This window comes from Spinacia oleracea, chromosome 5 (genome assembly GCF_020520425.1).
Source record: "Spinacia oleracea cultivar Varoflay chromosome 5, BTI_SOV_V1, whole genome shotgun sequence".
Lineage (NCBI taxonomy): Eukaryota > Viridiplantae > Streptophyta > Magnoliopsida > Caryophyllales > Amaranthaceae > Spinacia > Spinacia oleracea.
The window spans coordinates 5,808,252-5,833,543 of NC_079491.1; the positions used below are offsets into that span (position 1 = coordinate 5,808,252).

At 37.6% G+C, this 25,292-nt stretch overlaps 3 protein-coding genes and 1 long non-coding RNA gene across 6 annotated transcripts; 1 reads left to right on the top strand and 3 right to left on the bottom strand.

The window, feature by feature from the left end:
• Nucleotides 1-845: 845 nt before the first annotated feature.
• On the bottom strand, nucleotides 846-3,911 carry LOC110775094 (exocyst complex component EXO70E2). Of its 2 annotated transcripts, none has more exons than XM_021979699.2 (2): nucleotides 3,624-3,911; nucleotides 846-3,101 (listed from the first exon to the last, which is right to left on the bottom strand). In XM_021979699.2, exon 2 carries the CDS (start codon nucleotides 3,044-3,046, stop codon nucleotides 1,067-1,069), a length of 1,980 nt encoding a protein of 659 aa, XP_021835391.1. In that variant the 5' UTR covers nucleotides 3,047-3,101; nucleotides 3,624-3,911; the 3' UTR covers nucleotides 846-1,066. The 2 variants fall into 2 exon arrangements, with proteins under 2 accessions (XP_021835391.1, XP_021835392.1); XM_021979700.2 differs by having other exon boundaries at nucleotides 846-3,117.
• Nucleotides 3,912-8,808: 4,897 nt separating this feature from the next.
• On the bottom strand, nucleotides 8,809-13,937 carry LOC110775084 (uncharacterized). Of its 2 annotated transcripts, XR_008920579.1 has the most exons (5): nucleotides 13,798-13,937; nucleotides 10,491-10,677; nucleotides 9,660-10,409; nucleotides 9,147-9,581; nucleotides 8,809-9,061 (listed from the first exon to the last, which is right to left on the bottom strand). XR_008920579.1 is itself a non-coding variant. In XM_021979687.2 (4 exons), the coding sequence occupies exons 2-4, from the start codon at nucleotides 9,711-9,713 to the stop codon at nucleotides 8,936-8,938; spliced, it is 615 nt and encodes a 204-aa protein (XP_021835379.2). In that variant the 5' UTR covers nucleotides 9,714-10,677; nucleotides 13,798-13,937; the 3' UTR covers nucleotides 8,809-8,935. The 2 variants fall into 2 exon arrangements, 1 of the variants encoding a protein (XP_021835379.2); XM_021979687.2 differs by having other exon boundaries at nucleotides 9,660-10,677.
• A 378-nt stretch (nucleotides 13,938-14,315) lies between these two features.
• LOC110775085 (uncharacterized) lies at nucleotides 14,316-17,291 on the top strand. Its single transcript, XR_002529642.2, has 3 exons — nucleotides 14,316-14,455; nucleotides 14,918-15,662; nucleotides 16,439-17,291. It is a non-coding gene; the product is annotated as an uncharacterized lncRNA (long non-coding RNA).
• Nucleotides 17,292-17,440: 149 nt separating this feature from the next.
• Nucleotides 17,441-24,830, bottom strand: LOC110779056 (plant intracellular Ras-group-related LRR protein 9). The gene is made up of 3 exons (XM_021983584.2): nucleotides 23,832-24,830; nucleotides 20,802-20,968; nucleotides 17,441-20,713 (listed from the first exon to the last, which is right to left on the bottom strand). Exons 1-3 carry the CDS (start codon nucleotides 24,552-24,554, stop codon nucleotides 20,080-20,082), a joined length of 1,524 nt encoding a protein of 507 aa, XP_021839276.2. The 5' UTR covers nucleotides 24,555-24,830; the 3' UTR covers nucleotides 17,441-20,079.
• Nucleotides 24,831-25,292: the final 462 nt, after the last annotated feature.

A 25,292-nucleotide genomic window follows, 5' to 3' on the forward strand; every position in this document is an offset into this window, starting at 1 on the left:
TCACAAAAACACTCTTCACGGGTAGTTTTCTTTCCATTAATGGCATAACCTTCCTCTTATGGGATTTTAGCTAGTGGTTGGACATTAAGTTTACATGTGATGTTTCATCTTCACAAAGTAAGTCTACCAAGCTAAGGAACAAATATTTAGGGGATTCAATAGTCAAACAACAAAACCACAAAAATACTAATACTATCCCATATTAGTTAACTAGTGCTAAACTAAATTACGTAACTTTAATACATTTTGTTATGTCGCAAAAAACCCTAAGTACTTAGTAGCATCGAGAACAAACTACAGGACCGCCCCGTCGTTAAAAAAATTGCCTCTTCAAAAGTCTTACAATCGTCAACGTTTTTTCCGTGTCTAAGATGAGACAAACCCCATTATTTGCAACTTTACGGGTATTGGCAACCCGATTGAACATAAATTGGGTTGGGTCAAGCCTTATAACACAACAGTGAAGATGATGAAATTCCCATTTTCTCCCGTAGGATTCACCAGCACTCCATGACCATTCTGTTAAAACCCAACGTTAAAATCTCTAAACAGAGAATTACTACAAAGAACTACTGTCATACACAACTTATGTATGATTAAGATCATAACTTTTACTGTCAGTAGTTTTATCAATTGTTACCTGTACTGCAATCCTGCATCATTGGGAAGCAGATTATGTTCCTGTAACTGTAACTCTGTAGTAAGAATGTATCCCTGTTTTGAAATGCAAATGCAATACTTTTTCCTACCCAATCTCAAAGAATAAGCCAATCTAACTAGAAATAAAGTACTCTGTATATACTCATAAATAAATTGTAGGAAGAGCATGGAGGCTATACCAAATCTTCGACAATTTATCTCAAAATCTTGCCATTTTCAATACCAAATTCATCAGCTTTACATAAGTGCCACATATTGTACAAAGTTTTTGACTACAGAGTGAAATACAGAGATTCAACCATTAGTAATATGTAATAGAAATCTACAACAAAGTCATGAAATTACACTGGATATCAGTAAATCACAAATTTAAGTTGATCCATCCCAGATAAGCTCAACCAACATATCATTTTCTATAGATATTATTCAATGACCTTTGAGATCCACTGAACAAATCTATTATATAGTTTTCCAAATCATCAGCAGTGTACTTTATATACTTCTCACTGATTTCATTACTGTGTCGTCCCACAAAGCTTCGATATGCTCGGATTACCTGAAGCGATGTTGAAATTCGCAATTCTTCCTGAAGCTGAGAATCCTTCACTAACCACCCAGTTTGATTCCTGTAAACTTCCTCAAACGCAGCGTAAAAGCTCTTCAACCTTTCTTTTAGGAAACTCTTAATGCTTGAATTCGATCCAGAGTTTTGATTTCCATCATCTTTAAGAAGGGAGAGGACGGAACTCCAGGTAGCTCGTTCGTAGTTCATTGCTTGTTGCTGAACTTTCCCGTTGTGTTTTTTGATCCAATTATCCCCGAATATATCACTAAGCTCGGAATTCTTCACTTTTTCTGCCATGTAATGAATATTGTTCATGAGAAAGAAATGTTGTAAAGCCGTATCCTTGTATAACTTCGACTTCTCATCTATATTAGCTATGAGGGCTGAAGTGAGGGATCGGAAATGGATAGCCATTGGAGTAGTAGAATAGCAAGTAGTACCGTCAAATTGGTTAACCTCTTCTCCAAATGAAACAGAATTATTATTAGCTAATGGAGAAAACGATTCCTCTGTTTCGGCTTCTTCAAGAATCTGATTCAGAGTGTCTCTGTAATCAGTGAGGAGTCTTAGGTAGTTCATGACATACCGGGTTAGATGGTGGGTCCCACCTCCGGCAAAAGGGTTAACCGATGCATTAGTAGCAATTGCATTCTTAAACTCGAGAAAAGTAGCCCTAACTGCATCACCTAATCTCCTCAAAACCTCACAGAACTCATCCCTAACAGCCTGATCATCAGCATACAAAGAGTTTATATCAGGATGAAGTTCAAATAGAACCTCATACATATCAAGGATCCGAAACAGCTTCTCGGGCTGCCTCGGGGCAACCGCCACCGCGTCCCCGAAACTTAGAAGCTGCATCACCGAGCCTCTGGATGAGTCCGTGAAACACAAAGAGCTCAAAGATCCGAACTCCCCAAATACATCATCACATAGTCTTTTCTCACTTGCAAGATATCCCCTTACAAAAGTTTTAAGGGCCCAAACCCATCTCTTGATTTGAGAATCCAAGTCGGCCCATTCCATTTTGAGTACATCATCAATGCTTAATGGTTCGACTTCAAGAACAAAGAGACATCTACTAAGTGCATGTTTCCTTGCATTAACATAAGCTTGGGAGCATTCGCGGTCATAATTAGAGATGAACATCAAGTTTGCAATACATTTTAGGTCAGGAATCACATCTGGTTGTACTAAATCAACAATGAAATCCTCCAAGTTTTTACCAACAGACTCTCTTTGAAGCGAATCCTCTAACGGGTCATCCTCCAAAGAAACCGGGCTACCCACCACATCGCCCCTCTCACTAGAACGGAACGACTTGTGGCCCGGCTCAAAAGGTTGGCTATGCTGCACAATTATGTGCCCAAATTCCTCCTCAAGTCTTGCCATTGCAGTCTGAAGCACATCATGTGCTTTCCTTAAAAGCTCAACTTCTTCATTATCCTTATTCATACACAAACCCTCCAATTTCTCAGTCAAAATACGTGCCTCATCAACCGCCTTTAGGTACTCAGAAGCATCTTCTTGACCTAAATCCCATATCATGGTCTCATCTGATACAAGACTCATTATCTTCTCTGAAACTATATTAAGATACTCCTCAGTCTCACTGACCCCCATAGTAGGAGACTCATCATCAGTCATTGGCTCATCAATCATAGCTATGGCGGTCAATCGAGTTCGAAGATCAACCAATATTCTCCTTTCATCTTGAGATAAAGCTTTTCTAGTCCCTAATACTGCCACTATATGCTGTGCAGCAGTAATAAGGTCATCTTCTGCATTTTTTGCAGGAAGTTCAGACTCATAGCCTCCCATTATAGGCCAAAGTTCACTTCTCTAAAACCCCAGATAAAACCTTAATTTTTGGCTTCTGAAACAGTAAAACCCTCAAAAGCATGAAAAACCCAGATCAAAATTAGAATAATATACCAAACCCAGATAATTAATTTACAAATAACACCAGATTATAAAACATCTAAATATACATTTTTTTTAAAGTAAATATCTCAATAGGCCAAAGTTCACTTCTCTAAAACCCCATATAAAACCTTAACTTTTGGCTTCTGAAACAGTAAAACCCTCAAAAGCATGAAAACCCCAGATCAAAATTTGAATAAGTATAACAAAACCAGATAATTAATTTACAAATAACATCAGATTATAAAACATAAAGTAAACCTAAATATTCATTTTTTTAAAAATAAAAATCTCAATAATTCAAGCAAAAAGGAAAAGGCTTGATTAAAGTAGATATGGACAAAGCTTAAACCCAAAAAATCTCCAAAAAAAAGTGCAAGAAGATTATGCTAATTTAACAGAAGATTAAATATGGGTTATCTAGATATTTATAGTATCAAATGTTCAAGAAAGAAAAAAATGGAACAAAACTGACCTTCAACTAGCTAGATCTATGAAGTATGAACACTGGCCTGTCCCAGCTGAAGATAATGAGCGCACTAAAAAGTGGGATAAGAAGAAGATTTATTCCAGAAAAATCAACCAAATCGCCGTGTGAATATTATGAAATTAGGAGAGCAGTGAAGAAGATTCTTTAATTAGAGTATTTGAAGTGGAAACTACTGCTGTCTGCTGCAGTCTGTAGTGTTTTAATGGAGATTTTTCAGAGATATTCCTGAGGCGTGTGATACACCGCAGTTGGACCAAGGGGGTGTTTTAGCCCATACCCACACTAAAAAAAGAAATGAAATAAATATAGAAATAAAATGGGCCCATATTGATATGAAAAGTTGTATCGTTATTCAACGTCTGCGTACGCTAAAATAATCAAATATAAATATGTAAAACAGTGATTTTGCCCTTATTACCCAACCCCCTTCACTTATAACCTCCAACTTTCACCCTTCCACTCCGACATCCTACTCCTGAAATCCGGCGAAAATCCGTCAGCCTTTTCCTTCACGCACCACCACCTTCTTCTCCACGTTCTTGGTCATCCATGCACCACCACCTTCACCAAGCAACACCTTCATGCACCACCACCTTCACGTATAGCAGCATATTCATGCAGTAGTAGCAACACCTTGACACAGTCACAGCAGAGGCAAAGCATTGCAACATCGCAAGAACATTGCAACAACACATTGTAGCACCTCACGCGAGGTTATCAAACATCATGGACGACGTTCCTCAACGTCGTGGTCGTCGACTATGATGCACGCTGCTTTGTTGGATGTGATGATTTTTTTCTAAGCCCACAGTGCCGCACACTAATTGCGGTCGCCACCAAGGCTGGTCGCACAAGATTTGCGGCATAGCCATGGTCGGTGTCGCAGATCTTGTGTAGTCGGCCATGGTGGTGGCTGCGACTCGTGTGCGGCAATGAGCATTTTTTAAAATAAATATCTTAAATGGCTAGGTTATTATATGTTTTCTAATTATTATTTTTATTAACTTTCAAAAATTTAAAGGAGCATGTTTTCTTAGATTTTTTTTTTGTATATTTTTTAAAATTAAATTTACTTGCATATTTTTGGAAGTAATGAGGGGTTGAATTTTGATTTTTTTTTCCCTTCAAATTAATAGAATTTTGTATTTTTTCTAAAACATTCTTTTTAGAATTTAATTCCATTATTTATGTAATTAATTTATTTAAGCATCGAAGTACTTGTTTATTGGATGTCATATAATATTTTTAATTATACGTTTGACGTTATTATTATGAAAATTAAATTGTATGTCATGAATAAATAACTAAACACGATAATGAGTATTTAAATTTTCTATGGCTAAAAAATTAACTTATCAAATACGTTTTAATTATATAATTTGCATGTTATTGCGCTATTTAAATTTCTTGTGTAGCATATAAAGTATTTACTAATTAATTAATATGATGATTAAATTATGCATTGTTAATTAATTAAATAAAACAAATTTGTAGAATATTATTAATATTGTTAGTTATATAAATTTGCGTCAAGTTAAATCATATTAATATTAAATAAAGATGTTGTGCTTTTATAATAGGTTCCTAATCCGGAGGTTATAATTTCAGATTATGGTGGTGATGGTGTTGACTATATCGATCTTATGACAAATGTAATATTCGTGGTTTTGAGAACGTAACGAATTGGGCAAGGCAAGTGGCTATCAGATTAGGATTCATCTTGATAAGTATCTCGTACAAAAAGACGCGAAAAGATGGTCGAATGTACCGGCACTTAAAAATGCGACTGGGGAAGGAGAGTAAGTGTGAAAGAGTAAGGCATGTGGTTGTCGGTTTTTGATTAAGTGTGAACAACGAGTAGAAGAAAATAATTGGCTTATTGAGCTGCTTAACGATCATGGCGCACATAACCACGAATTGATTGTGTACCGCGAGGGTCACAATGGTGTTAACAGTCTTACACACATATATCCACTGGTTATTGGCTTGGATTCGACGTACAAGACAAACAAAGATGTGTTTTCTTTCTTGGAGATTGTTGGTATGACACCGACAAATCAAAATTTCTTGATCGCCTACGCATTTATGAAAGACGAAACAAAATAGAGCTAATGTTGGGTGTTACAGAAGTTGAAGTTGTTCCTTCGGGAGGCCATCATTCCATCGGCGATCGTGACGGGTAAAGAGGGTGGTCTTATTAGACAAGCCGCCGAAGTATTCCCACATTTTAGACATTTTCTATGTACTTGGCATATCAACAATGACATGGAGGCCCATGTATCATTTTTGTGCAAGAAGAACAAGGATATTGGTGTTGCGTTCAAGAACAGAGTTTGGAAAAGAATCATGGAGGCTACGACTGAGACAAAATACGAACGTGCATGCAGTTGTAATCATGGAAGATTGTTATGGAAGATAGTCGGACGTTGTCGATTACGTGCAAAAAAACATGGCTTACTGATCATAGGAATGAAGTTCGTTCTAGCTTGAATGAATGAGGTCCTTCACTTTGGCAACATAATGACTTGTAGGGTCGAGAGTCAATACTCTATCGTGAAGAGTTGGCTTGGCAGCTCACAAGGGTCATTGTATACTGTTTTTAGAGAAATGCATGCTTCGATCAATAATCAAGTTACAGAGAATAAAAATGGTTTAGAGGTTTCGAGACGACGACATGGTGTTTTATTCAAGAATTAATCTATACCAACACCTTATTGGTAGTGTGTCCCATCATGCTTTGGAGCTTATTTTGGATGAACATACGAGGATGCCACAGTTCAGTAACGAAGTGTTTGACAGGTGCAGTTGTGATATGTTGGCGACTCATGGACTCCCATGTGCCTGCAGAATATTTACGTACGATCCAAGGTGGAGTTGTGATATAAATTAACCTTGTCCATCAATATTGGAGGACCTTGGAGATTGAAGATGAAGGACATAATTCCCTTGGTCCAAGTTTGCATTTAATGCATTTAATGCTAAGTCTAATAAATGTGGCTCATTATTAATTAAGCAAGTCAATTATTCAGTGAGATCAAGTGATCTAAACGCCTAGCTAGAGGCCGCTTCAGTTCAAGTGGAATTAATGTTATTAATATCACAACTTACTCTTGACTGAACCCGTAGGGTCACACAAATAGTACGTGAACGGATCAAGTATTTAGGTGAACATTATATTCGTTAAATACTCTAATTATGGATATTCGGAAATGACGGATGTTGGTTTCAGTGGGATCTAAACAAACTTCCAAAAGGCAAAGAAAGAATATTTGTCGGAAATGAAGATATTACCGGAAACTGAAATATGGTTAATAACGGAAATATTAATATTATCGAAGTCGAAGATATTACCGGAAACGTAAATATGGTTTGTATCAGAAATATTATCGGAAATAAAAATATTGCCGGAATCGAAAATATTACCGGAAATGGAAATATTACTGGAATCGAATATATTGCCGAAATCGAAAATTTTGTCGGAATTGTAAATATTATCGAAAACGTAAATATTGTTCGAATCGGAAATATTTTCCGGGAAAACCAAATCGAAAACACAAAACGAGCGACGGACCATCGCTCGAAGCAATGTCCATCGCTCGATGGGCCGTAGCGCAACACTTAGTGCCATGGGCCAGCTAGCCAGCGCTCAAGCACAAGGCCAGCGCTGCTGCGCCTAGCACACGGGCCATCGCTGCTGCGCCTAGCACACGGGCCATCGATGCTGCGCTTATTTCTTGGTCAGCGTTGTTGGGCCTATGCGATCAAGGCCATAACTGGCCGGTTTTGCTTGCTATGCAAGCACCCGGCCAACCCTAATGTTTTAGGGTTTAGGTTTTTGGTATATTCCCAAAACTTGCCTAATTCGTTCTAGGGTTTTGGCTCCTAGGGTTTTTCCTATTTCCTATAAATATGTGGCTTATGGTCATGAATTAAAAGACACAATTCAATACACTTTGCCTATCACTTAAAAGTGAGATCCCGAAATCATAAACCTTATTTTATATCCTAGTTGGTACGATCTAAGGCGGATCTGAACGTACTATGGACTTTCTACGGAGGGACGACGTTTGGCGTTCTAACTTGTTCTTGTTTGGTACGGGAGCAGTGAGGGAAGGCACACATCACAAAGTGTGTTCACTAAATTATGCTAAATGATTATGTGCATTTAATTTGGATTCAGGCATTTATGGTTTTTCCGCATGAAATTAGATTGTTCATAACCTAACAGAAGATGGGGCGGACATTCCGGAGTTTATGGAGGAGTCCGCACAAGTTGTTGAGCAGTTCTATCCCTTGTCGACGACGTACTATCTCGAGATATTGCAGTTATTCGAGATATTTCAAGGATCGTTCACGATGAGTTTCATCCAAAGCATGCGGGTTATGAGGAACCAGAACCCAACCTAAATAGGAGATGGAGACCACAGAAACAAAGAAACTCAACTACAAGGAATTTGAGTTAGGTCAAACATGTGCGTAATATGAGATCCAGGTGCGTCGTCACCGGGCAAGCCAACAATCAAGATTTTCATTAGGTACAAGTTTTTTTTGATCTTTATATTCATTTTTAATGTTTGATATATTTTGCGTACTATTAAAGTATTTTTTTTTGCTATGTCACAAGAAGATACATGATCATTGATCTAATTCCTCCTCGTTTTCGTTACCAGAATCATGTTGCAGTGTATTAGAGGATACAATGATGTGATACCTGGCGGTAGCTGCGGATTCCAATGTGCAATAAAGTTCTTTTTAGGTGATCAAGAACGATATGGCGAGATTCGATCAACGGTTGTTGGAGAGATTAAAAAGCTTGGACAATACACTCGAGTTTATTGTCCAGAAAATATAGCTGATACCTTGTATTGAATAGATTGGATATGTGGAAGGTGTAGATAACTAGATATGAACACTGGGGTAGTGATCCGAACTTATGGCCGCTCGCCACACACCTCAATGCGCTTGTTGTCATCTTCAGTATCGGTGCTCAATCTAGTTTAATCCCTAACATGACAATTCTTCCGTTGGAAAATCGTTTTGAAGCCACTAGGCCGACAACTAGATTGTGCTGGCATTTGTAAATGGGAATCAAGATTATGTTCTTGAATGAGAATCAAGATATCAGGCGGATTGAAGCCCAGACTCGATTAAGTCCATAAAAACAAATAAATTTACTAACTCCATAAAATGTTCATTAAAATTAAATAAAATGTCCATAAAATTAAATTACATAACAAAGTCCATAAAAGTTCCGAGTTAAATTGAGAAATATAAGGTACATAACAACTCTATTACAATCACTGAGTATCACAAACAACTTTCCAATCCTGCATTAACTGTTTAGCGGCTACCACCATCGGGTTATCAGGATCATTCGTCTCTTGTATTAATGCATGGATCACTCGTTCATATCGGCTAACCCACTGCAATACAATATGAATTAAAGTAAAATGTTAACGACAATAAAATTATTATATATAGTCAATTATATAAAAGATTTGTACTTACATATTCGGTATGAGACCGATCATGTATAGGCGCGGTCACTGGAGTTTCACCAAAACCAGGAGTAATGTGTGGATGAGAGACGTCGAAGAACCATTCCATGTAATTATCTGTAGACATGTAAGGCACACCTTCCGGAACAGGTGTCAAAGACGTGAGAATCAAACTAGAGGAGTAATTACCATCAGTTGAGAAACGGTTCCACCACTTCTCTAAATATGACAAATCATGGAAATCCACCTCATATTGCCTAAAGTTTGGTGGCCTATACGCTTTGCCAAAGAACATGACATCCCGCGGAATACGCTGCACATACCCCAACTGTCGAGTAACTCGATCAGGGTTATACTCGCCGATATCACGATAACATATGGGCCCAATGTAAACAGTCCTCGAACACTGAGCGGAGGGGTTGGCGCCAAATGGCGTCCACAGAACCTACGAACAAAATCAAGTTAAATTATAACTATATTAAAACACAACAAAAAACATTATAATAAATTAATCATACATTACCTCCTCTGGTGTCAACTTATCAAGTCGAGCACGAAACGAAGCCAATCTATCCATGTCCTTACTCTCAGGAGCATAAACCCATCTCGATGCTCGAGGATCACTAGGTCCTACATCCTTCCGGATCGAGCGAGGTCGGAAACAAGGAAAGTGCTCATATATCCACGCTTGAAGAAGCGTCAGACAACCTCCGATACCTCGTGACTCTGATCGTGAAGCTACACCTAGCTGCCGATAAAGAAAAAGCTAAGCAAGCCGATCCCCAAGAATATTGATGTACATCATCCAGATTACCGAGATCAAGCAAGATCTTCGCAGAAAGCCGACTCTTGCTCTTATCAGTAAACAAACAACAACCAATAGCAGTCATTAACCAGCCAGTCACCTGGCATTTTCCATCCCTACCCGCTGCTGAACAATTATCAATAATAGAGGAAATCTTCACACCGCCTTTATCCCATATACGCGCAGGGTCCACTCTAAGCCTATCCTCTCTCACTGAAAGCAACTCACAAACCTGATTAATCAAGGGCCTCTCCTGGTCGGTCTGGGAGCAACTCACTGCACGCCCATCAATAGGGATCCCCAGTATCGCCTCGACGTCGTGCAACATGATCGTCATCTCTCCAAATGGAAGGTGAAAAGTGTTCGTATCCGGTTGCCACCTCTCCACGAAAGCAGATATCAAAGGAGCGTCAATGTGGGGAGCCATGATCATAGGCAAATGACTCAATGAAGTAGCAAATACCTTCTCTTTCAGTTCAACACTCATGTCATAGTACCACTTCTTAATCCGCTTACAAACCACAAATCTACTCTGACAATGTAGCTTACCTCGATCTAAAGTGCCATCCCATAGGCACGCAGCAACGTGAGCCGGGTAGCTAGGAATAAGGCTACCAAGTCTAGGACCTCCTCCCATCGGGCCAGTAAATAACCAAGTGTCTCTATCCCTAGCCTTGCGATCTCTACGGCTACACCCGATAGTCGCCGTACTCCCCTCAGAGCTATGAATAGAACCCTTAACGAGGTTTTATTATTCATCAAACGTGAAATATGTTAGCTAGTTACACTCAAAATTTTAATTCCATTTCATAAATATATGTATTCACATAAATTCACATCAATGCAACATTATTCGTTAATTACTATACTTATAACATATATATATTAGAACTTTAATTTAATTATTTACAATTATTATTAACTTATAATACTAATATAATTGTTACTAACTTCATCCCCTCATTAAAATTATTAACACATTTATTAACATAATCATTCAATTTCAAAATTCAAACACTTTGTATCCATTTTTGTTAATTTCACCAAAAACTTAAAAATATATTTATATTTATAACAATAAGATTAATGATGTAATAAAATTAATAATAACTACACAATAACAACAATAATAATAATTAATGGTAATGATAACATGTCCGAAAATTAATTAAACTTTACATCAATAACCGAATAAATGAACATTGAATTAAAAAACATTACAAATAAACACTTCAAAAATAAAATCAAAAAATAATTCAAGGATTTTTAATTAAAACAGAAAAACAATAAAAACTATTTTCATAATTTTAAAAGAGGAAGGTTTTTGAGTGGCTACGTAAAAATGGTAGCCACTATAACTATTTAAATCTCAGCCATCCAAAAATGTTGACTAATCGTGGCCATTAATTAAGTTGACTATTAACATATTAGAAAAAAGATAAAAACATCAATTTTTTAATAAAAAAAATGAACTAAAATTACCCCCACACAATCCCACGATCTATCTACACGGTTATACCATCTTATTTTTTTTGCTCTTTCCTTAAAAATTATTCCGCACTTAGATTTCTTCTTCCATTTTTATTCTCTGATAAACCTTTATTTCTTGTAGATATTGCCCGTCATTAAATTTATCATTCCATACTATAACTTACTTCGTTTAATAAATCATGCGATTCCAAAAAAAAAAATCTAAGTCTTTAATTACAAGTACTCCGTATACTGCTAAACACCCAAAAAAATATATAGAAATCCTTCAAATGCTTGAAAAATAATATAAAAACGCCTAATTTTTTTCAGTATACAAGTATACACCATTAAATCTTGTAACTGCCTCTCCAATTACATATTGTGCATTTGTGCGTGAATGGTTATTGTTATGTAATACTTCGTATCTGATTCTCTGTTTCACAAATTTGAAAAGATAATTTGACGAATCCCAAGTTCGGTAGTCGTAATTGAAGAACTCAAAATCATCAACATTCCAATTTAAAAGTTTAGTAGGTAAAGGCAGCAGAGCTAAGAATGGAGGTAAATGGAAATAGAGAGAGATAAGTGAGATGGATACCAGAAAGATGGATCGTGGTACTAATGTGGATATATTTTTACTCATTTTTTTATGGTATTGTAATTTTGTCAATAACTGATTTTTAATTTATTTAAAGTAAATTAAATGAATGGTCTAGATTGATCTTATATTTTAGATGGTTGAGATTCAATGAATTACAGTGGCTACTATTTTATTGTGGCTATTGTAAAATTGTCCGGAAGGTTTTTCAGTGGCTACACAAAAATGGTAGCCACTACAACTTATCAAATCTCAGCCCTTTATTATAATTGACTAATCTCAACCATTTATTTAGTTGACCATAAACAAAATAGAAATCAGTTATACAATAAAAATATTAAATTAAAATTAAGCACTCTTCATCCACGATTTTCTATTTCTCTTTCCCCCTTAAACTTCGCTGTTAACTCCACTGTAAGGAAATAAAAACCTACTTTCCTTAATAAGTAGGTAGTTCTTTCTTCGAATTTTTTTTTTGTTCTTCTGCAATGTCATCTTTATTTGGTCATTCTTTTTCCATTTATGTGAGAAGAGTTTCGGCAAGGATAGAGGTGTTTATTGCGGCCGTCCAAACGAAGAGAAGTTCTTCCATCTGTTGTTCACCATGGCCAAGAAAAAATAACCTAATTAACTTTCCTTTTCCCCCATTTTATATTATGTCAAGCAAACAACGTGTTGAATATGTTATTCTTGCAATTCATATGAAGTTTATCTCCTTCCTCGAGCTAATTGCTTGCGACCAAACGAGTCGATTTTTTTTTTTTATTGATGGTTGATAACACTTTCTTTTGACATAGAAAACAAAAAAAAAAATCCAAGATGGCAAGATAAATAAATAAATCCCATTTATGACGATGTAATTCTTCTAGTTTGATGATAAAATGTATTTAAAGTGTTACTGTAAGCAAGCATAATCTGACATCTTCCTAGAGTAGATCAAAATAGTCCTTGTCTCCATGTAGAGCATAAACTCAATGCTACTGCTCCTTTACAGAAATTTGGTGTGGTTACTGTAATTAAGCATAACCGGAAAAATTTCTCTTTATGGCCACAGATAATAGGAAAAAAATCTCCTATAACTAACAATAAAGAGGATAAAAAAGAAAATCAAAGCTAGAACTAATGAATTCAAACTGGTTTACTTTGTACAGTAAAATATAATCGCCCTTATACATCAACCACAAACGAACGAAAAGTGAAGGATTGGTAAATTCTACAAATAAAACGTGAATTTTTGAGCAAACTCAAACTCTCTGTTTCCTAATTCGAAGAACTGATTATTGGAGTATCACAATTTTTCAAATTACGAAGTAATCCGTAGATGTTTAACAGATATAAGAAAATGAGTTTAGTCGTGGGACTAAAATGGCGGAATTTTATTAATTATTTTTGTTTTTTTTGTTAATAACTGCCACCTAATATGTTTAAAGTGCACTAAATGGATGGACAAGATTAGTCTTATATATTGTATGGTTGAGATTCAATCTATTACAATGGCTACCATTTCATTGTAGCTATTGCAAAATTATCCATACTGAATGCCCCTTTTGATTCAAATTTAATTCATCATCCAAATTTTTTTCCCTTTTTTTTAATTGGGGCTGAATGGCTTATGGCCCATTTGATTCAATTTTTTTTTTTTTAAATTTTCTTAAATGGCTGACTGCCGCTCAATAATCGCGGGCTGAACCATGGTCGAGCCGCACGAAAATTGCGGTGGTGACCATGGCTCAGCCGCAGATCGCGAGGATGATTCTTACTGTAACAATAGAAAAAGTTCAAACGTACCACAGGCGGCGGCGCAGGCGGTGGGTTAGACAGGGGTGACATCGGCGCTCCTCTTTTCGGCGGCATCTCCACTGCCTCTCAGCTCTTCTCCCTTTTTCCGGCGTCCGTGCTCCGCTCTGATCCTCCCCCTGCTCTGCTCCTCCTCCTTCTCTGCTCCTCCTCTGCTTACGCGAGACGTTAGTGATCTGCAACTCTGCTGCTCCTTCTCCTCCGCAGCAGTGCTATGCTTGCTCTGTTTTATTTTTCATTTTTTTTTTAAATTTGGGAGGGTGTATAGTAGAGCAGCAGCAGGGTGAGATTTTTCGCCGGTGGTGGGAGCGGTGGCCGTGTAGTTTGGGAGTTTGGCCGGTGGTTGGTCGTCAAGAATGGCAGGGTGGTCAGCAACAATGGCTCAGACTCTCAGAGAGTTTAGAGGGAGGGGTGAAAACTGAAGAGGGTTTCATTTCTTTTAAAGGGTTAAATTGTCCTTTCATCTAAAATATGCTGGCGTTTTTTCAGTGAATTATCGATTTTACCCCTAGAAAATTGAATGAACTCCGGCAAAGAAAGAAAAGGGGGGAAGAAGGAGAGTGCCGGGCTACGGATAACTCTACCGCCGGTGCTCGACGGTTGTTGTCGGTGTTAAGAAGGAATCCGCCGCGAAACTTCATGATTCCAGGTCTCCTTTCTATCTCTTCTGCACATTGTCATTTTCGATTTTGATTTAGGGTTTTCAATTGGTGGCCAATTAGGGTTTTAGCTAAATATTCCAAATCCAGGTTTGGATAAAGTTGCATAATCTAATGAACTCCGGTTGCTTTGTTGTATGCTTTTGATCGCCTAATTTTGTGTGTACAGTTTGTTGAGTGATCAGATAACTTCTATGGAACAACTTATCGATTAGAATCTGCCTAATTTAGGTTAACTTGATTCAGTTGCTCATAAATTGTAGAAGAGGAAGTGATTTTATAAATTTGAGGGATGATTATGATTTTTTTAGGCTTTCCTTCCAGGAAATCAAAAGGCATGTAGTTTCATTTGAAGCAACTTATCAATTGCAATTCCAAGTATTTGTGGATCAATCAGGGTATAGAATGATTTTTTTTAGAGCTGATAAGTATGTGTTTTGACTTTTGACCAGGGAATTGCAGTTGTTGCACTACTGAGACACTTTGGATGGTTTTGCTGGTAAAAGTGTGCCTCTAATCTGTTTTGTGGCATACTGATCTGGGTTTGCCCTTGTTCTGTGAATCTGCTAGTTTGCCTCAGATTTGAAAGCGTTGAATTCATTGTCGTTGGTGTTGGTGGTGCTATATTCTAATTCCAGCAGGGTTGCGTGTTTATAGCCGATGCGGTAATCCCAGTTTGCGGCAGCTTGGCCTCAAACTGTAGGACGTTGGCTATCCTCAATTTGATCAAGGACCTGATACAAAAGGGCTCGCAAAAGAATATAGCAAATCAGAAATGGTCCAAGAAATGAAGTAAACATTTTATCAAATGGTAAAGAAGTGGTTTAAGCAATGAAGAATAAGAATTACCTCCATCTTGGATATGGCTGAATTATTCAGCATATAGCAAATGTTGGTGGCAAACTGGCAATGGTATTCTTTGTGAACTTTCTATTTTTCCTACAACAAACTGGTTGTAAAAGCCACAAAAATACGGTACTCAAGTACATAAGCACGGAGTATTGTGACTGTAAAAAAAAAAAAAAGAGAAAGTAATTCAGTATACTCCGTATTCAACAATAAAGAGCTTCAGGAAGCTAAGAAGAGTTTGCCTTGTTCTGTGAAGCTGGGAGTTTGCCTCAGATTTGCAAGCATTGATTGAAGGTCACTTTTGATGTTGCTGGTGTTAAATTCAATGTTGTTGGCGTTGCAGAACAGGTACCTCTCTTTGCTTGTTCTTTCTGTGTAGTTAAGAACTAAGCTAAATTTTTTATTTTTCAACTAGAATTTGACTTAACTATTTCATGCTTGATTGCTGAATATGTGGTTTTGCGGTTTCATATTTGTTTTATCAACGGAGAGATAGTGCCATGACAAATAATTGTCGTCTCATCTGAAAGCAAAAGGATAAAAGGAAGGATTAGCAAAGTTGCAAGTGTATTTTCCATCTTTTAAAACTTGATTCCGGCTAGTTAAGTAGCTTTACAGTCGCTTATTCATCAGATTATAAATCTTAATTGGTCAAATTGGTTTTATAATGCTAATCCTCATATGCACCTCGGATAGGTTTCATTGTTTACTTGGAACTGGGGTTGCCGAGTAGTATGAGTTTGAGCATAAGTTTCATTGTTCTCTCTGTTCTTCATCTAATGTACTCGGATGAAGCACATTTCAGGTAGTCCGCCTGATTTTTCTTTCCTTGTCAAAGAAAATAAAATCAAAAAAATGCACCTCCTCAACAGCTCAACACTTATTCGGCTATTCCAATATCGTCTCATATAATATTGAAGAACAAATGCTTGACTATTATTATTCCTCATAATGGAAATGTGGTAAACATGTTATTGTTTAAGGATTCCTTTAATTAACACGTAAAAAGTATATTTTTGTTTGATGAATCTCTACCAAAGGATCATATGAACAGAAAATAACTGCTTAGATTGTAAATATTGTAGACCCTGTTTCTAACATCAGGTCTTTATTTGGTGAGGCAGGTTGAATAAACCATTTTATCAGAAAATAGTTAGCCGCTGTGGCAGTGTTTGTGGAGATGTGAAGCTCAAAGACTGCAACTGACCTCTGTTTTGAACTGTGTTTATTTGTTTAAGGGTCACTATAGGAAGAATAAGGTTATTTTAATTCGAGCGAGATGGAGCACCCATTTTGGCAGAGAGCAAGGTTGCACTTTTCAGGCTTAAGAAGGTTAATGACCATGGTTTGTTGTCATAGCGTAAAGTAACAAGTCGAATCATCTTTACAAGGTTAGTGCCGTTTGGAGTAGAGCACTGTTGGGAGAATCACTCGCCTACTGAGGTGTCGTCGAGTAGTACTAAAGATGGTTATGGGCGGGGCCAGCCCGAAGCCCGACCCGGTACGAAAAAAGCCCGACCCAGCACGAGAACAAAAAAGCACGGCCCGTCACGGGCACGGGCACGAAGTCGTGGGTCTGGACCTTATTTTTTAAAAAAAATGCACGACAAGGCACGACACGACCTCGATCGGCACGCTAAATTCAGCAAAATTAGCCTTAGGCACGGCAGCCCAACCCGGCACGAAAGCCCATGGGCTTGGGCCGGACCTGATCCATGTTTTTGAACCTTTCGGCCCGGTTCGGTCCGGCACGATGCAATGTGGACCTGGCATGGGCCCTCCCCGGCCCACAATCATCTTTAGGTGTCGTCCTATGTACTTATGGAGTTATGGATAAGGATCATTATTTTATTTATTTTTCCATTTTCTTTATTGAATAATTTAATTAGATTTTTCTGTTTTGAGCTTGCAAGTTACAACTGGTTTTTTGTTTATGCAACGAAGGTCATTTATAGAGTGTTTTGATGGCTTTGAGAAGAGGTGTGTTGAAGAGGGTGTTATCCCTTTGTTCTGAGAGTTTCCTAATCAAGTATGCTGGTGGAATTTGATTATGAGTCATTTTACACTTCCACTTGAATGATTTGTAAAGAGTAAAGGAAATTGCGCTAAAGTAAAACAAGTATAGGTATCACAATAATTAAGCTACATTCACTTGTGCATTTTGGAGTAGTACATAATTATTATTAAATGCTACGGAGTAATAAACATGACCAAAATAGAAAGTCCAGCTAATCCTAATTTAATCAACTTCTAATAACACAGTTCTGATAATACTACCTTAATTAATTAACTACACCCATAAACCAACCCAACTTCTGTAAGACTTTCAGACGTCGTCCAATGTGTTAGATATTCAAGTTGTTCTTGTTGTCGTGGACCTCGTTCAGGTTGTTGTTGTTGCTGTTGCTGTTGCTGTTGCTGTTGTTGTTGCTGCTGCTGTTTTTGTTGTTGTTGTTGTTGCTGCTGTTGTTGCTGCTGTTTTTGTTGTTGTTGCTGATGTTTTTGTTGTTGTTGCTGATGTTTTTGTTGTTGTTGCTGATGTTGTTGTTGTTGCTGAATGGTTGTTGAGGCAGAGGCAGCATCTTAACGAAAACCGACAACACTCCATAATTAAAATGAAAAAGGACGAGGAAGAGGAAAACACCAGTTAAAATGCTTGCAGAAACTGAGCATCTCCCAGGAAGTTCCAACAATATAATGGCAAACCCGCCAATGATCAAGAAATAGAAAACTCCTATGCCCAAAGAAGCAAATACCAAACCCCATGAACTCTTATTACCCTTACTACTCTCATTTACGTAATCAGTTGTTGTTGCTGTTGTTGTTGTTGTTGCAAAACAATTGCTTAACATGCGCAGAAACTCCACGAAGAAGACAAGTCCAAGAAAACCGAATGTAAAGACAAATGAAGATTGCAGTAAAGGGTGTTTGAAAACGAACATAACAACTGTAACAGGAACGAAGTAAACCCAGAGAAGAAACCCAACGTAGAAACGATACATCACCCTGAAACTGTAGGTGAGAAGTTCATCATCATCCTCACTAATGTTGTGGACATCGGCCATATGCGCGTGGAAGAGTAAGCCGGCGGCGGTGAAGGGGGGATAGAAGCCGACGAATGCGAGTAGCAATACGAAGAAGACGGAGGCCCAATGACCGACGGTGGCGTCACTCAAGTGTTTGGGAAGGTATATGAGATGAAGGAGGTCGATGTAGATGTATGTGGGGAATGATATTGATATGGAAAGAGAGAGAGTTGAAAGAAGGGTGAGTATGAAGAATTTCAAAGGGGTAACTTGTGGTTTGGAGCTGTTTTCTGTTTCCATTCTTAACAGTTGATGGGAATTACTTAGTGAGAAGGAATTGAAGATGATGAACAAACTACACACTTTAATTTATAGCTAGCTAGAATCCAAACCAACCCACCCATTTTCTTGTTTCAATTTGTTTTTAAGAAGGAAAGATGAAATTACCTATCGGGTCTGAATTCCGCATGGCGATAACCCTTTGGTTGGAAGGTGCAATACTTTCCACTAGGCTAAGACTCGGGCCTACTAGAAGAGTAGAGGTAAAAAGTATACGTAGTGTGGTTGTGAAAAAGGCTTCATCTTAAAAAAAAAAAAAAAGCATTTACGGGACCACATTTGTAAGAGGTACTACCCTGAGAACTTTAGTGAAAGATGCACTATTATTTGCATAGTGTAAGAAGCCTAAACATTACATCTATTGTGAAACAGAGGAAGAAACTACTCTGTATGATTTAAAACCTACTGTCTTCAACTTTTGACTATTTGTGCCAAGCTAATACGGAGTACTATAAATGATAAAAGTTATGGCTTTGATATTGTAAGAAAAGAAATGCTAGCTGCCTAAGCTGCATATATAGAAGAAAATAATCACAATTCACAAATATGGATAATGACTTAATGAGTAAGGCAATAAGGCATATCATCAATTTAAGGAAAATGACATACCATAAGAAATGGAAAGATAGAAAATCAGTCATGGGAGCTTGCTTTGTGTAAAATGTAGGCAGAAATAGAAAATGTTGAAATCAAAATATACTAAATGTACAAGAGTCTCTCATGCACAAATTCACTTTAAATGGACGAATCTACAAGTGTGCTATGAATGCGATTATTAGAGTACGCAGGGTTGATTCGAGTCTGAGACTTATTGTATAACTCAGTCTTAACTACTAAACAAAGACCTCAAACTTTCGGTAAACTTAATATAAGAAATTAAGAATCGAGGTTGTGCTGAGTATTTCATTTTACCAAAACAAATGTGGATTCATGACTGAATTTATCGCATACTTTATTTGAAGCACATACATAAAAACTATGCTTTAAAATCCATAATGTGGATGTTATACAATCTCTAGTTTTTTGACAAAATTGTACCAACCCAACACTATAAACGTATAAATGATAAAATGTTTGTGTTTAACATAGTAATAAAATAAATACTAGCTGCATGTAGCACACAGCAGCTAAGAATAAGCATAGTCCAATTTTCATACTTATTAAACAGACATAACTGTTATCCTACACTAATCTGCAAAACTTAGTGAATAACTCAAAACTCATAAGGGTTTAATACAAAGCAAACAGGCAACCTTATCAAGATTCAAGACTCGCTTCCCATGCCAAATTTCGGAAGAGCGAAGCAGGGTGGTCGTATAGTTGCAGAAATGAGCAATTTCCTTAAAAGCTCGTAAAAAAAACAGGAAAAAGAAAGACAAGCATATCAGTTGATGTACTGATTATAGCGGCTGGTCAAGGTACGGGTCATGAGGACTTCGAGGAGATCCCAGATATTCGGAAGCTTTTGAAACAACTTCGTTAATCCTAGAAACGCTTCGTTTCAACCATCCAGTTTCCTGTGCTTCCTGTACCACTTGCCTGCTCCTTTCTTCTTCCTCCAAAAGAAGATCAGCCCATCTTTTAGCCATGAAAAGCTTCACGGCTTCAACCCCGTCTTTCACAACCTCAACGGGAGGAATAACAATAGGATTCTGTTCCAAATTCAGCTTCACCAGTTTTTCTAACCTACCAAATGAATTTGGAAGAGCATGAATCTGGTTGTTGCTCAAGTCTAGTTCTTCAAGATTAATTAGTTCGCCAAATGTTTCGGGAAGTTCCTTCATATCACTGAAATTGCCACTGAGATTTATGGTAAGAAGATTTGTCAGGTTGCCGACTGTTAGAGGAAGGCCATGGAGTTCATTGAAGTGAACATCCATGTGTTGAAGAGATTTCATCTCACCAACAGAAGTTGGAAGAGAGCGGATCTTGTTGTATTGAACTGATAGCTTTCTCAAGTTCACCAACTCAAAACCTATGTTAGTTGGTAAGTATGCTAGGTTGTTGAAACTCGCGTCCAACTCCACCAGTGACCTGAAAAAGACCAAAACTTTAAAAAGATTTCTACAGAGATGTCTTAATTTTTGGATTACTTGAATTAGAATCGAGAGAAAGAAATTACCTGCAGTTGCTGATGCTATCAGGAAGGGCAGTTAATTTGTTGCCAGAAACATTGAGGATCTTTAATTTAAGCAGCAGACCAATGGAGTCTGGTAGTGATTGCAGAGAATTGGAGGACAAATTAAACTCTTCAAGATTTTCCAGTCCAGCTATGGAGTCAGGAATAGACTACATACAAATCAAAGAATAACATTAAGGCATAATAAAAAAAGAGAAATACTACTGTAGATCCCAAATTTCCGCTTTCAAACATAAAACAATTCTAGAGAAAGCTATTTATCATGAGAACAAACTTGTTTGAGAGAACTGCAGCACCAAGAAAAAGGAAGGTGGCAAAGGAAAGAGCAAAAACATTATTTGAAGATGTGAGCTAGTACAGAATATGAACAGGAAATAAAAACATCCATTTGCGTAAAGAAGCTACGAAGTATTTCAGAACTTGTACTGCAAATTTTCAAAAATAAGAAGTCACACTACATGCAGAATTGACTAACAAGTATGGCAACTTACACACAAAGAGCTACAAGTATAACGTGTATGGCGTTTATTTGGTTTATTTACACATAGATAACTACCAACAAAGACTCAAGAACAACTTCAACATAAGAAAGAGTGAAAGAGTGATTGCACAAATAAGCTGCAGGCTGATAACAATTGGGTTAAGTATATACTTCAAATGCACCTTTCACACTCATATCGTGAGACTTGATACCTTTAGGCTTCAGTAGGGCGAGAGCCAATATTTCTCCACAGAGGAACACACAGGTCACTAAGTAAAAAGAAACAACGATGTGGGAAAGCTTATACTCCATCTTGTCCAATAAAGTTGATGAGCTTCTCTATCTAGCCATCCCAAAATATAGGTTTATAATTGCCCCTTAATCATGCATAGATTTTATATATGTGGGTACGTGACTAGTGAACATAAGAGAAAATATCAATGAATGCATTTCCCCTTTTTTGTATTTTCAAAGTATTAACCAACTTTATCAGATGGAGGAATAATACTTATCGATGAAGAGTCCCCTCCCCTCCCCCTACCTCTTAGACAAAACACAGTTATAAACTTTGGGATGCAATGACAGCCCCCTTATGTGCTATCACCATTCCCATTTTGAGCCATTTCGGTCCACTCCCACATTCAGACAGAAGCGAAGAACCTGAAACAAGATGGCCAACGTACTTCTCAATTACTGGCATATCCAATCTTCCCTTCCCCCAGGTTGATGGTAAGAGAATGTATTATCAAGTAAGAATGTTGCTGAAGGCATTAACAACAGGTACAGGGGGAACAATTTACGGAATTTGACAGCTTGTTGAAATTCTGACACTAAGTGGCAATTGATTATTCAATTCCATCTGATGTTGGACCATCAAATTAATGTTCTGCTTTAGCTTAAACGTAGAAATTTGGATTGCTTAAGATACACTGTACATGGAAGTCTACCGGGCAATGATAAAGAGGGTAAGAAGGAAGAATGAAATGGAGTCAAAACTTGAAGCAGCTATTGACTAGAATGAGTTTTCTGACACGAAGACAAACATATCTCTGAAGTATCATCCGTATCTGGATTCTTACATCTCTTAACAATTTAGCTAAATGCTTAGATAGTTAGATGCCATGCTGATTCGCTACAAGTCAACTCCAGAAATGCAAATCAATAGGTTCTTAACAAAAGAAAAAAAAGGAATCACTTGGGAATTAGGCCGGCAACTAGCTCTAGTATTATTCAATTATTCCACTAAACACCTATATCTATGTACCATAGTGGCATAGTCCAACGGAGTCAAATATTCACTATTAATTGACTTTTGTGCAAAAAAGGACTAAAATACAATCATTAATCACCACAAAGTCTTCCTTCTTATTGATTGTCAAGTAGCACAGAGTTATCGCATATCCGATCAAGGTCCAAATGAAAATAGCAACTCTGTTATTGCGGAGGTAAGGTAGTGTATAGCCACCACCCTACCTTGCCACGACAGGAACCTCTTGAGAGACTTTTTAGAGGCATTAAGTTAGTAGGTCAACATACGATTCAGTTATTCACTCATCAGATTTAGAATTAGAATGAAATAAACACAAATTTGAGATTATGTGCCACATATGACCATAATACAAAAAGGGCAACAGATGAATTAGTGATCATAAACTGAAAGCCTATACGGAACTCAAGTGCATATCTTTTTGTCTCAACTTTCTCCAAGATCAGCTAAATCTATTCAAAAGCTCGAGGTGACAGACCAATTTGGATCTTGCTTGGTTTCAGGTTGGATTTTGGATTAGAAACTAAATTCAAGTTTCACCAGGAAGAAATGAACTTTTGATGAAAATATTCCAAAAGTCAAAGCATGGCTTCTAACAACTCTCATCCATTAAAAAATCACCACTAAGCACAAAATCGACCTCCTCCCTACAATCTACATATTTCCTAAACCCGATATCATTAGCTCGTCAGTCCTCAATTAATCAAAGCTAGTATGATCTAGAACCCAGACCATACAGGACGAACTATCCCACCATAGCCTGTCTCAAAATCTCCACAGAATCAGTCTTAATTTGATAACAATACATAGATACACAAAACATATGCATGATCCATCAATCATTTTCCCTCCCTAATTCATATTCTATGAAACCGAGCTTTTTGGTTTTGGATAGTAATTGTATTTTAGCTCGTCAGTCCTCAATTAATCAAAGCTAGTATGATCTAGAATCCAGACCATACAGGACGAACTATCCCACCATAGATAACAATACATAGATACACAAAACATATGCATGATCCATCAATCATTTTCCCTCCCTAATTCATATTCTATGAAACCGAGCTTTTTGGTTTTGGTGATCCATCCATACACATACACATGCAAAACAGCTAAAATACAATTACTATCCAATAACCTAACAACAAATATACGAAGTAATTGAATTCAATGGAAAATTTCCAAATCAAAGCAATCAAAAATTCACTCACAAATTAATCAATCAATCAATCTAAGACAGAGAGAGAAGGACAGAAATCAAAACCTGGAATTGATTGCTGGACAAATTAAGAACAATAAGATGATGAAGCTTTCCAAAAGCTTCGGGAAGAATCTTCAACTTCCGCCCAGACAAATCAACCTTCTCAACATCTTCCTCCTTCAAAATCGCAGCAACTTCTTCATTCATCTCATCAATAATCTCATCATTATTGGCGTTCTCATCATCACCATCTTCTTTCTCTCTAACAATAGTATCATAAATCTTCACGAGCTTCTCCTCGGCGCTTCGAAGCAGCTTCTCATAAGCGTCGTGCATCTCATCAAGCTGAATTACAGCCTTATACATCATCTTTTCCCTCTCCGCCTTTTCACGGTCGCTGTCGCCTTCAGAGGGGCGGGGGGAGAGCGCGATCTCCTCAAGCTGGGAGGAGAGAGCGGCTTCAATTTCGGCGACTTTCGATTTGGCGATGTCAATTGATTCATGATCAGGGCGTTCGCCGAGGGCGGTGAGGATGGACCGGGTTTGGGAGATCTCGGAGACGGCTTCAGCCATGGCAGCCATGACTTTGGGGTCCTTGAGGTGAGGCATGGTATCGACGAGAGGGTCATGGAAGGGGGTTTCGGAGGTGGAGGCGGCGGTGGGGGAGGAGAGAGGTGGTTGTTCGATGTCGTGGGAGGGAGCGGTGGGGGAGCGGAGGGAGGCGATGGATGGGACGCGGGCCATCACGTAGGAGAGGATGGGGAAGTTTGTTGGATTTGGATCCATGGTGGTGGATTGGTAGGTAGATAGGAAAAGAAACTGGTGGTGCTGCGGTGGCGGTGAGGTAACGGTGGCGGAGATTGGTGTTTTTATTATGTCGTGATCATTGTGTGAGGAGAGAGTGAAATAATGATGATGATAGTGGAGGAGAGATTGAGAACAAAAGGGGAATTAATTAGTCGAGAAGGGAGAATTTTTGGGGGGGATTAGTGGATTAGAGAGATAATTGTCACGTAATTAGTGGAGTAAACATGGTTTTGATGCAAATGAGTGGTGCACTTCTTTAGTTCCATATACTACTCTAATTCTCTAAATAGCCAAACCATATTTGAGGTAAAACTTATCTGGTTACAAAGTTGACTTTTAAGGGAATAAGTGACCCAGGGATGTTCGGTTCTGTTCACCTTATTTTCACTTATTTCGGGGGAAAAAAATGAGTTCATATAATTTTAGATAAGATAAGTTCAGAAAAAATAAGGGTTAATCAACACCAATTCATAAATGGACTTGGTCTACACAAAATTTATTGTGGACCATGTCTTAAAATAAAGTCAACAATTTATTCCTAATTAATTTTGACATTTTATTAGGATTATTTATGGAAAAAATATCAAAATAGTGTCGTTGATACATTTGTGCTTGAATAATGTGATTTTAAGTCACAATTCGCTTTTAAAACATAGGGATACTATACTTCAAAAAATGGTTACTACGGAGTATGTCTCAAAATTTTGGTGTTTAATT

Bases quoted from the DNA above. Each gene is read 5' to 3' on its own strand.
- LOC110775094 (XM_021979699.2), bottom strand. From the start codon at position 3,046: ATGGGAGGCTATGAGTCTGAACTTCCTGCAAAAAATGCAGAAGATGAC.
- LOC110779056 (XM_021983584.2), bottom strand. From the start codon at position 24,554: ATGGATCCAAATCCAACAAACTTCCCCATCCTCTCCTACGTGATGGCC. The intron at 20,969-23,831 runs GTTTTGATTTCT...ATTTGTATGTAG, and splicing joins TGTCCAGCAATCAATTCCAG to TCTATTCCTGACTCCATAGC. The intron at 20,714-20,801 runs GTAATTTCTTTC...GGTCTTTTTCAG, and splicing joins GATAGCATCAGCAACTGCAG to GTCACTGGTGGAGTTGGACG.
- LOC110775084 (XM_021979687.2), bottom strand. From the start codon at position 9,713: ATGGATAGATTGGCTTCGTTTCGTGCTCGACTTGATAAGTTGACACCA. The intron at 9,582-9,659 runs GTAATGTATGAT...TTTTGTTCGTAG, and splicing joins ATAAGTTGACACCAGAGGAG to GTTCTGTGGACGCCATTTGG. The intron at 9,062-9,146 runs GTAAGTACAAAT...ATTGTATTGCAG, and splicing joins ATCGGTCTCATACCGAATAT to TGGGTTAGCCGATATGAACG.